General features: G+C 46.2%; 1 protein-coding gene across 1 annotated transcript in view; it reads left to right on the top strand.

The window, feature by feature from the left end:
* Window positions 1–254: 254 nt before the first annotated feature.
* The window catches only part of SLC6A11 (solute carrier family 6 member 11), a 127,197-nt gene continuing 114,963 nt past the window's right edge, over window positions 255–12,488 (top strand). The window contains exons 1-4 of the mRNA XM_024123923.3: window positions 255–531; window positions 3,452–3,586; window positions 3,702–3,842; window positions 7,116–7,206. Coding sequence (XP_023979691.1) covers window positions 270–531; window positions 3,452–3,586; window positions 3,702–3,842; window positions 7,116–7,206 — 629 coding nt within the window. The 5' untranslated portion in view covers window positions 255–269. The remainder of the gene's footprint in view (window positions 532–3,451; window positions 3,587–3,701; window positions 3,843–7,115; window positions 7,207–12,488) is intronic.

Below are 12,488 nucleotides of genomic sequence, written 5' to 3'. Positions count from 1 at the left end.
AAGGTCCTCGGCGCGCGCAAGGTGCTCGGCGCGCGCAAGGTGCTCACGGGGCTCCCGAGCCCGGCCTAGCCGGGCTGAGGCGACGCGGGCGCCGGGCGGGCCGGGCCGCCGGGCCGCCGCGCAGCGTCCCCGTGCCTGCGCTGGCCCGGCCCGGCCCCTCAGCTCCACCCCCTGCCTCCCCCTCCCGCCTGCTCGCGCCTCCTGAAAAGCCAGCCCGCCCGGGGCGGCGGCGCAGAGCCGGCCCGGCGCACGAGGCAGCCAGCGCGGCCATGACGGCGGAGAAGGCGCTGCCTCTGGGCAACGGGAAGGCTGCCGAGGAAGCGCGGGAGTCCGAGGTGCTGGGCGGCGGCGGCGGCAGCGGCAGCGGGGGCGCGGCATTCGCCCGCGACCCGCGCGACAAGCGCGACAAGGCAGTCCACGAGCGCGGCCACTGGAATAACAAGGTGGAGTTCGTGCTGAGCGTGGCAGGGGAAATCATCGGGCTGGGCAACGTGTGGCGCTTCCCTTACCTGTGCTACAAGAACGGCGGAGGTGAGGCGGTGCGCGGCCCTGAGGAGAATGGGTTGGGGGAAGCCAGCCCTGTGGGGGCGGGGAGCTAGGGGTGAGCGCGAGACCCCTCCCGCGCCTGCGTGTAGGGGGACCCTCGCGGAGAACGCCGGCCCGGGCCACCTGGCGAGCGAGCTTACCCCGGGCAAGCGCCGTCCCAGTGCGCATGCGCGCTTCGCACCTGCGTGTACCACCTGCTAGCACGCGGGGATTTGTCCGCCAGGTGTGTTCTGTCCCAGCGTGAGGTGCAGACCGAGACCAGGAGCCCTTCATGTTTGGGGCAGGAGACAGACCCTTTGAGCCTCAGCTTTCCTGACTGGAAGCCTGAATGAAGGAAAGGGGCTCATAATCTGAGTAGGCTTGGGATTTGAGCGCTTGTTGAAATGCCAGCCTCCGTACTAAACTTTACTTACATCATCTCATTTCATCCTACAGTCATCTTTGTAGGTAGTGCTATACCCGTTTTGCAGATGAGGAAACTAAGGGCCAGAGAAGTCACTCACTTAATAAGGGGTAAAGATGGGATTCTGACACCAAAGGCCTGGTTTTAAAGTGGGATTGGATGACAACAGGGAGAACTTTTAGGTGAGGCATTGCTGTTTGATTTCCTGCCTTTCATTTGCCCGTAGGGCCTTTTCTAGGGCCTATTTTCAGGACTGTCTGGTGGGAAAATGGGCACCAAACAGTTTCTTTTACTGGTCTCAGAGTCACTCATGACAAATAGCAACAATAATAATTGGATGTTTAGAAGATGCTTACAGCTTGCAGGGGTCAGGGAAAGGAAGGTGATGAGAGAGTTGTTTCTAGAGACAACATGTCCGAGTCAGTTTGGTGGAGATGCAGCAGTGAGTCCTCAAATCTCCCAGCCTAAGGAAGGGGCTCCAGACTTTAGGAGCCCCCGACCTGTCATATCAGCAGGACAGCTGGCAGTTCCATGGCAAAGGACTTTGTGAAACCTTGAGTGGCACAGTTTCTGCAAAAGGAGAAGCCTGTGTCTATGCATTCCTCCTTCTCTTTGCTGTGTGCCTCCAGCAGATCCCCAGACCCCGATGAAGGTGGCTCATAGGTTGGCAGGGACCACACTGTTAGGCTTCGTGGAGCAGGACTTCCTGTGCGGGCAGCTGCAGGGAGGGTGAAAAGGGTACTGCTTGGCCGGGGCCCTTTCTTTGGAGACATTCATCCTGAAGGCACAGGCTGCTCCAAGCCTGCCCTGCACTGGTAATGAAGTGGCCGCCAGTGTTGGTGGCTTGGCAAGGCGGAGAGAGGGAGCAGACTCAGAGACCCTGAACGTGCCCTGTGCCCTCAGCTGGGAATCCTCCCTCTTTGCACATTCAGCCTGTGTAAGCTGCCGTGTCCACTTAGATGCCTGTGGAAACCCTTTAGGATAGTCCCAGGCAAGAGCTGTTTTAACAACTTTTTTCTTTTTAAATACGGGAAATTCTTATGCCAAAACAACAACAAAAAATGCATGCCTAAAATCAGAAAATAGTGTAAGTTGCATTAATTACAAACTCTGCCTCAGATGAAAAGAAGGTTGTAGTGAGTCAAGTTTAAAAATGAGTCATTTTCTTTTTACTCTAATGAGACAAGAGTCTCCGTTGGGTGCACAGGTATCCTGGTTTAATTGAGCTAGTTATCTTAAGGATTACTAGCTTTGTGAACAGAGAGGCCACAAGGCTTTCAGAAAGTGTCATCTGTTAGGTTCTAGAGGATTCACAGGTAAATTACAGCTTATTCGGGAAACTTCTGGAAACTTCTGTGGCTTGTTTTAATCACTTAGATTTATATTCAGCAAACAGACCCTCTTATCTTCTTTTACACACTTTTTGCCTTCTAATATAGTTGGGGTATCTGCTTATCAACTGTTTACCTTTTAAAAAAAATCTACACAGCTCTACTCATAAATTGCAACAATAGTTTAGTATTTCTTTCCCACTGTGAAACTTTGTGAAAATAGAAAACTGAGACCTTTTCAAAACCTGGTAAATATTGTCCTATTATCAAGATTGATCAAAATCGTTGCTATTAATCCTGTGGTTAAAGGGACTTCATTTAGCAAAAAGCAATTTCAGTGAAAGCCTTCATTTGTGAGATCAGATGGTGGGGAATAGCGTGTGTTTTCATGCTTTGTTATTAGACGAGAGAGAGAATGAGGGATTTGGAAAAATCCCTTTCTTCTTGTACTGGCTCATGTTCACCTCAGTTATTTAATTTGTTTCACAGAAAGGCCCAGGCAATGGGTATTGTGTTTCAAGATGGGAGCACTAAAGCTTACGGTGGTCTTTTCTCAGATTGACTCAAAGCCAGCCTCTCTGGACAGATTCTTTCTACGAACTGCTCATAACTCAGCTTCATATCTGGGGCTCATGTAGAAGGGCCTATTACTGCTCATTGTATATCTCCTTGAGAATGCCTTTCTTTATGAAGACTTTTTGCAGTCCCTTCCCAAGTAAGAAGAAGAGGTCCCCCTCCCCTGGCCTTCTGAGGTTACTTTAGAATGAAAAAAGAAGGATGTAGCGTTCAGGGAGGGAATGAATTTGACCTGTGCTGGAGAGTAGAATGCATAAATAAAAGAATCAAGGCATATAACACAATTTCTTTTACATTATCATCTTAGCTGCACAACAATTCTGTGAGATAAGTGGTGCAGATATTAAGTATTAAAGCTCTATTTTACAGTTGAGGAAGTTGAGGCTGGGAAATGTGACATCAACTTACTCAAGGGAGTAGGCGGCAGAGAGCACAAACCCAGGCTCACATTTTCTGACTCTGGTCCTCATGGCAGGAACTTGAACTCAAGCTCAGAGCACGTGATGTATTGCCTCTAGTAGGTGCTTATTAAACGGCTGAACGTGAAGTGGTAGAGGCAGTTTTAACCTCATTCGCTTACTTTGCATCCTTGCAGGGGCATTCCTGATTCCCTATGTGGTGTTTTTTATATGCTGTGGGATTCCTGTTTTTTTCCTGGAAACAGCTCTGGGACAATTTACGAGTGAAGGTGGCATTACGTGTTGGAGGAAAGTGTGCCCTTTATTTGAAGGTAAGTGCTGAGTTAATAAGAAAGTAATCGGGTTCCTGGGTGACGTCAGGTTGTGAAGGGCAGCTTTTAACAAGGCGGAGAGAGACAAATCACTGCCTTTCCTTTGTTCTTTCAGGCATTGGCTATGCAACGCAGGTGATTGAGGCCCATCTAAACGTGTACTACATCATCATCCTGGCGTGGGCCATTTTCTACCTGAGCAACTGCTTCACCACCGAGCTCCCCTGGGCCACCTGTGGGCACGAATGGAACACAGGTATGGCCTCCAGGGAGGGTCTCTCTGATGGTCCTGCTGGGGGACCTGGGATTGGTGGTATGTCATGTCTCTTGCCAGGAGTCCAGATTCCACTGAAAGTGTACCTGTTCTGTACACTCTTCAGCTCTGAACCTGAGCTGAGCACTGGCCCAGGGATTGGCACAGGGAGAAGAACTGTGATGCTCTTTCCTTGCTTTGCCAAATACAGAGACTGAACCCTTCCTGCACAGAGTAGGGATGCAAGGAAGAAGTACTGAACTGAGATTCAGAGGTTTGGGCTGCAATGGCAGCCCTGCCTCTGAGTGTCAGATTTTCCTCTGTAAAATGAAGGGGTTAGACTAGATCAAGGGTTGCAGACAGGGGACCTGTCAGCCAGTTGGGCTTTAGATCAGTGACCAGCAAATTTCAAAAATATGTTTGGTTGTCAAAATTGAAAAATCAGAAGGCTTGACATGAAAATCCAGATGTTCAGCTTCTCTTGAAAAATTAAAAAGACCTGGCAAAACCAGAGCCACATTCCCACATTCTTACTTGGCAGCAGTGGCTGCAGCTGAGAACCGTCTGTTGCCTTTGCTTGAAGCTTCTGTCCTCAAGCTGGCCACAGTCCCCACCCAGCTCACCTTGCTCATTTACTCTACCTGTCCTACCCAGATAGATACTTGAATTCACCACCCTCCTCCTGCCTTGAATGGGTAACTTTTTACATTACTTTGGATTCTAATATACTGTTTACTTATCAATTTGTCATCCTGTCAGGATTGAATCTTACAATCTAGGGAAGGCAAATACTTCTCAACCCCTGTCTTTGGAGGCTGTGCTCAGTGCAGACATCACTAGTCAATTGTAGAACGCTTTCCTTTTGAGTCTAGTCTTGGCCTCAGAACTCTGCTCAGTAGTCTAGGCAGCCACCACCTTTTGACTGGAATCAGCACACATGCTTTAACCTATTCGCCATCTGTGTTGTAACCTGTGGTTAGGTTGTCCCTGGAAGTGGCCAGTCATCCTGAAAGCTGAGACACAGTAAGACTGGGTAGGATGTTGGTCACCAGCAGAAGGAACAGTGGGCATTAGACCAAGAAAACGCTGTGAACTAGTTTCTATCCCTGCACGACTTTGCCTTGCTTCCCCCCACCCACCACATTTTGTGGGGTCTTGTTTATCAAACGAAAATTCAAGGAAATATTCTTGGAGGGCTGTGAGTCCTCCATGATAATTTAATTGTGCATATTTATTTTGAGGATACTCTAAAAATATGTGCACGTTCTGGATCATGTGCACAGCCACCTTATAAATGAGGATGGTTGGGGGATCTCAGTGCCTGACTTTGTCCATGTTTACAATTTAAGATGCATTCTTGGTGAACAGGATGATGGCGGCCAAGGGAAAAAGAGCAGAGAGATTTAATTCATAAATGGTCATTGATACTAAGTCCAGCCAAGAATGCAACAAACTGTAGGAACGAAGGTTTTGCAAATGTGTGACCGGAGAAAAATGGTGGTAGAATTGAATATCAAATAGTGCATGGAAAAATACGCAAGCTTAATCCCATAGACCATGCCTCCTACCTGTCAGTTCTGTTTTTCTGTTGGGACATCGATTTAATTTCACAAGATGGCATTATCATACACATCCATTTTATGCTATCAATTTGAATTGTGTTGGTTCCATAGTATAGTTAGTATTTAACTTGTAAATTCTGGTTTTACAGATGTTTGAATACTATAATCACAAAGACTTTATAATTCATTATTTATTTGTAAAAGATTAAATGTCATTTTAATAAAAAATACCATGTCAACCTTGGGTGTCTGAGACATTTTTTTACTCTAGAAAAAAAATTTGAGAAGCACTGTTTTAGAGAATCTGATCAAAGCTAGGGGCTCCTCTCCAGAAAAAGGCACAAGTGTACGTTCAGGCATTTTGCCTATAATATTAGGTTCCCAGACTTCTCTTAGGACTGTTTGTGGACCCCACAGACCATCTCCTTTCCTAATATGGTTAGCACTCGCCCAGAGAAGTGGGAAGGGGGCAGACAGACGCTTGGGGAACTTTTCCCCAGTGGGCTACAAAGCTTTCTTCCACTGATTGCATTCCCTTTTCTCTGAAGGCATGTGAACATTTGTGTGAAACATCACATAGAGGAAGGCTTCCTGTTCTGGAGATTATAGATGGAGTTGGAGGGCTCGTGCACACAGGAGGAGCGCGAAGGGCCAGAGTGAGGCTGGCCACTGTGCTGGGTGCACGGGCTTTGAAGCGCATGGGTGCAGGAGGCCCTGTCCTCTGGGAGCTCACAGTCTGGTGACTGAGGTAGCTCTGTGAACAGGGAGGTGCAGGAAGGAGACCCAGATCCCATGGTGGCAGACAGAACCAGGCGATAACCATGGCAAAGGAGGTGGAGCCTTGGCTGGAGTTGATTCCGTTTTCTTCCCCTAACTGGCTGGTGACTTGTGACGGGGGAACGGGTGTGGGTGGGGTCCCTTGACTACTTCTGAACCCTGATTCCTCCTCTTCAAAATAAAGGGCATGGAGAAGGAGGTTCCTTGGAGGACCTTTACATTCTAACTTTCTTAGAATTCAGGAGACGGAGATCAAGGAAGGCTTCTTGGAGGAGAGGTTCATGGGCTGATCTGGGCCTTAAAGGATGAACACTCAGCTGTTTTCAACTTGAGATTCAAATCTCTCTTGGTCATCAAGTTTCAAGAAATGAGAAGAGATATTCAATAAATCCTCTCCTGGATTGAGGGAATGGTGAAGGAATTACGGATTCTTTACACATTTGGATGTTATTTCATCCAGTCATCAGGTCTTTATGAGGCAGCTGTGACATTAGCCTCTTCTTCCATGAAGAAAAACTGAGTCTCCCTTGCATTACTGGCCCAGGGACACCATGGCTGAAGCCCCACTTTAGCCCCCTTGTTCCTCAGGGCCACTGAGCAGAACAGGTCAATGCGATGGACAGGCCTTAGGCAGGGAAGTGGAAAAGGTGAAAGATTCAAGAACCAGGCCAGAGGAAAGAATTGGAAAGGCCATATTCGTGGGAACAGGAGAGAGGAGGTACCCTACCCCCAAAACTTCTCCTGTTTGAATCAAGCCAAGCCTCCCTCTTAAACTGTTTGTAAGTGATTGATTTTCCCCACAGTGTTCTCTGAGGCATGTTTACCTGGAGCGGCTGGGTGAAACCACCTGGTTGCACCATCGGCCCTGAAGGTTTTCCAAGATCCAGCCCTCGCAGAGGGTAATTTTCCTGTGTTTCTTATTTTGTTTCCACTGTAGAGAACTGCGTGGAGTTCCAGAAACTGAACGCAACCAACCACAGCCACGTGTCCCTACAGAATGCCACCTCTCCCGTCATGGAGTTTTGGGAGTAAGTGGAAACACCTTGTCTCCTTTGGCCCTGGGGGGCTCTGTCCTGGCGCTGCTCAGTTAACGTTGCCCCCACCCTTGGCAAAAGCCTGACCCTGCCCCCAGCCTTGTACTTCCTGGCTTCTGTGGGCATCTGGCTGCTATGGAAGCCAGAAGGGAGATCTTGAGAGGTTTCCCAAAGGGGCAGCTGAGAGAAATGCTTTCTTGTCCTTTGATGACATGTCAGCATGCCTATTTACTTACTGGGACAAGATGTGCTTGGTAAAATGATGGGCAGTTTAAAAATTCATTTTTAACAAAAGAGAAGATTTGGCATGTTTGTAATAAACTAAGTCAAGAATATATTTAGCCTGGAAAGCAGAAGTCTCCAGGGGGACAGGTTAGCTTTCTCTCAGTAGCAGCAATGTCATGCAGAAAGGAAGTACATCAACATTAACAGGTAGAGGTTGTAAAGAGGCAGGTTTTCAATGTACTTAGGAAGAGCTTTAGTCTCACAGAGTTGTTTGCAAGTACTTCCAAAGGTTGTAAGCCCTTGTTCCTGGAAGAGTTTGACCAGTGTAGGGCTGCTGAAGGTTGTTGGGAAGGTGCCCGAATCCACAGACGTTATAGGCAGTAGTTGTGTGGGTGGGCATTTTTCATCAGTGTTCCAAAGGGGTCTGTGGCCCTGGAGTTAAGAGAGCTGCCACGTACGGTTGTATAAGTTGTTCACTGCACAACCCTAGAGGGCATGATTTATATTGTGAATGTGCAGAATTGTGCAGTGCCCCAGGAATTGAAGAGAAGTTTCCTTTGTGGGTTGAAGGGTGGCTAAAGGCTTTCTGAGGCTTTTTAATCTGGAAAGGTCTGGCTTCATTGAAGACCCTCCCCTACGTTAATGATAGTGTAGAGGGACAGTGGTTTTATGAGTGATTTTTATTCTATTCCGAGATACCATTCTTCTCCTTCCCTTTCTAGAGGTCATTATGCTGAATTTAGATTTATCATTCTATAAAATGAATGTAAAGAACATGAGTTTATAATTATAAATATAACATTTATATAAATATTAATATAAATAAAATACTTCCCTCTATACATACACAAATATTATGTGCATATATATATATATACATATAATGTAAATCTCCCAAATAATAGCTAAGTCTTTCTTGCATGTTTTAAAATTTTATATTAATGGTATCCATTACTCACTTTTTTCTTATAGCTTTGTTTCTTTGCTCCATATTGTTTTTTTGTTTTTTTTTTTTTTTTTTTTTTTTTTTGTGGTATGCGGGCCTCCCTCTGCCGTGGCCTCTCCCGTTGCGGGGCACAGGCTCCGGACGCGCAGGCCCAGCGGCCACGACTCACGGGCCCAGCCGCTCCGCGGCACGTGGGATCCCCCCAGACCGGGGCGCGAGCCCGGCTCCCCTGCATCGGCAGGCGGACGCGCAACCACTGCGCCACCAGGGAAGCCCCTCCATATTGGTTTTGAGATGGTCTCCATATTGATACATGTAGCTTCGGTTCATTAATTCTGTTCCTGCTGTATAGTATTTCCATATATAAAGAGACTACATTGTGTTTACCTGGCTCCTCTTGATGGGCATTTAGACTGTCCCCCATTTCCCGCTATTATTAAGCATGCTGAGTGAATGTCTTGTTTGTGCTTCTCTGCACAAATGAAGTTTTCTAGGCCATATACCTAAGTGGAATTACTGGGAGGTAGGGTTCATGCATTGTCAGTTTTATCAGATTATGTCAAATTGCTTTTTAAAGGAATTGTTCTAATTTACTCTCCAAACAAGAGTAGAACAAGAATTTCTACTGCTCCCCATTCTAGACCTAGGCACTTGTTCTGATCAGAGTTTTTAAGTTCTGCCAGTGTAATGGATATGAAATTGTATCCCACTGTTTTAAATTTGCATTTCTCTAATTACTTTATGAGGTTGAGCATCTTTTCATGTTTTTTTTGTTCCATTTGGGTTTCCTCATCCATTAACTTCCTGCTCATATCCTTTTCTCTTTTCTCATAGGTAGGAGTTCTTGATACATTGTAGGTATTAGTACCCATGCTGCAAATAGCTTTTCTTAGTGTGTGGCTTTTCTTTCTTGTTTATGTATGGCATAAATTGTATTGAGTTCAAATTTGCCAATAGTTTTCTTTTTGGTTTGCACAGTTGGTGTCTTATTTAAGATATAGTTCCCTACCCCAAAGTTGTAAAAAAAAGTTTTTTTCTGGGTTTTCTTTTTTGGGGTATATATATATATATATATATATATATATATATATATATATATATATATGTATTTGCTGAATTGTTCATCCTTTTCCTACTGATTTGTAATGCCATCTTCCGTATAAAGTTCTCCTACAAGCACATGTCTGTTTAGGGGCTCTCTGTCCTGCTCATCTCTTTTGCTAACTGTGTGTCAATACTATACCTATAGTTTAATTTTAAGCCTTGACCTCATAAGGCAAGTCCCTCACTTTACTCTTTTCCAAAATTGTTTTAGTCTTCCAAATGAATTTTAGAATCAGCTTGTCAAGTTAAAAAACCATAATAAAGAACAGAATAACTCTTTGGGGATTTTGGTTGGGAGAATATTGAACTTATAGGTTAATTTGAGGAAAACTGACATCTTTGTGATTCAGCCTCTCTGTCCATGAACATGGTATAGCCCTCCATTTATTTAGGTCTTTTAAAATGCCTGATGAAGTAGTGCTGCCTGATGTGGTTGTCAGAGAAGCAGCATTAGAATCACCTGGTTAGAAATGCAAACTCTCTAGCTCTCTCCAGACCTACTGAGTCTTAGTCCCAAATAGAGCAGCCATATGACATTATGCTAGAGCAGAGGCTGCTCTTGGGGGGCGGGAGGAGGTGCTGTGTGACCTTTTCCAGCTTCACTGGGCTATGATTTTCCAGTGGAATGTTTAGGACCTGCACATTTGAGTGTCTGCAAAACATGGTCTCTGTGCTCCCTTAGGGAACGCAACCTCAAATCCTACACTGGATAAGTTCTCTGTGTAACTTACGTTGCTTTGTACCATTCATTTCCTTTGTAACATGTATGGAAAACCTCGATTAAATTTTATTTGTGCAATATGTTTGTTTATTGTCTGAATTCCCCAGGAGGCAGTCATGAAGCAGTACCTTTTCTGGTTTTGCTCACTACTGCCGGTCGGTGGAAGGCCCCCAGTGAATATTTACAGAATGTACAGGTACATGGGAGGAAGGTGGCAGGCAATATTTTCTAGAAAATACTACATGAGGAGAGTCAAAGTGGGCTCTGGCAAGAACTCATCCTGTCCCTAAGCTCCCCAGAGCAGCACTGATGGCTTTGAGGATCCCTTTGTCATATCCATGTCACCCACTCATTTGGACACCAAGTGGTGGGAGGGGACGGCGAGTCTGTGTCCTCACTTGTAACTGGACCTTTTTGTCTGCTACTTGGTCATTCAAAATGAAAGTCAATGTGAGAATGAACCCATGGTTCTAGTTTTCTACTCTGATTGCATTTGTATCGTCTGCAATGTTGAATTCTGCATCCTAAAAGTACTTAAATGCTGGTGTGACACTCCTTCCTTCGTAAGGTGTTTTTATCAGACAGCTCTAATTCATTGTCTCCTCAGAGGTGTACTTGGAATGTAGAGACTCTGTGAAATGTTTGTAGCATCCTATGAAAAGCTATTTGGAGCCACATAAATTTGAGAAGGGCTGAAAGCCATGCCCTTCAGTAAGAATATCCATTACCTTTGATTAACTCAAATTCCCAAACATATTTTCCTGTGCAATCATCTGGACTCTTTCCCCTCATCCCCCACCCATCCTCCACCCCAGAATGCTAGCATTCCACTAAACACGGCCTGGCAAACGCTCTGCTAGGAGACAGTTCTTCCTTGAATTCAGTCATAGTTTGGCTTCTGGGGCTTTGGATAGAACGTGCCTAATTCCTTTCCCATGTGACAGCCCTTCAAGTATTAGATCAAGTGTCCTTAAAAATGTTTCTTTCCTAGTTCTCTTTGCTCTTTCCTTGCATGGCTGGTTCCATCTATAGTGTGCTCTTATTGTCTTGCTCTCACTGCCTCTAACTCCAGGGACCTTATTCAGGGCCACGTTGCTTGGTCAGAATGGACTGCCTCCGTTGTGTGCTTGTTCATTCATTCAACAAACGTCTGAGCTCCTGGTGCACATAAGAAGGACACTTAGCATAATTGGGAGTGGTGGGAGTGTAAGACGCGGTTCTAGCCCTCTAGAAGCGGAGGAGAGACAAGCCCGTAGATTCCCATAAAGTCGGTTACAAGGTGCTGTTTCCCTGCGCAGGGCTGCCCATGGCTTTACCCTGACCTTGGGCATCTGGCATCTTGAAAGTTCATTTTCCTTTTCAGGGAATAATTAATGTTACTGGCTTAGCCAGTAAGAACAGCTCAGGCTCTGGGTCAGTCCCGGGTTCTGGCTCAGGCAGGGGGCCTGTGGGGCAGGGGCGGCTTGTCTTCCTCATGTCAGATTTCAAAATCAGGCCACCCTGGTTTCCCTTAGTAACTCATTATGCATCTGGCACCCATGAGTTTATCTCAATATGTTTGCGGTTCTACATTTTGAGCCTGTGTCCTCTGGAGGGATTGAGTGCTATAAGAGTGTAACCGGCATTGTAGCATCAGATGGGCTTTGGTCTATTTTCACTTCCCTTTCTCGGTCCTCTCATCCCTCTCGTCCAGGGTTTTGCAAGCAACTGCATGCTCGCCATGTATACAATTGAAATCGCTTTTGCGTGGCATCCATTCAGCGCACATTTGTTGAGAGCATATTGTGTGCTGAGCCTGCATTAAGCTCTAAGGGTATTCAGTTCTCTATCTTTATCCAGAAGGATGCAGTCTTGTCTTTCTGGTTTATCTTTCCTGGAGGAGGTTTTAAAAAATTGTTTATTTCTAAATCATGTGGCCACTTGACTGATTTTAATTTGGACACAAAATTTGGGCTCCAGGTTGCTGAAGTGAAACTCTGATTCTTGCTGTGGGCCCAGGGCCGCCCCTGCTTCCTTCACCTTCCTCTCTGCCCTCCTCTGCACGGGCTTTCTTTCTGTCTTTCGTATGTCCCGGGCTTGTCCTAGGCTCAGTGTCCAGCTTTTGCATAGAAGAGTCCCTTTGCTTAGAAGTTTCCTCACCAAGTCCTTGTGTGTCTGGCTCCTTCTTATCATTGAGTCTTTTTTTTTTTTTTTTTTTTTGCGGTACGCGGGCCTCCCTCTGCCGTGGCCTCTCCCGTTGCGGAGCACAGGCTCCGGACGCGCAGGCCCAGCGGCCATGGC

Source organism: Physeter macrocephalus, chromosome 18 (assembly GCF_002837175.3).
Source record: "Physeter macrocephalus isolate SW-GA chromosome 18, ASM283717v5, whole genome shotgun sequence".
Taxonomy (NCBI): domain Eukaryota; kingdom Metazoa; phylum Chordata; class Mammalia; order Artiodactyla; family Physeteridae; genus Physeter; species Physeter macrocephalus.
Note: the sequence above shows the minus strand (reverse complement) of the source record. Positions and strands in the feature narration are given on the sequence as shown.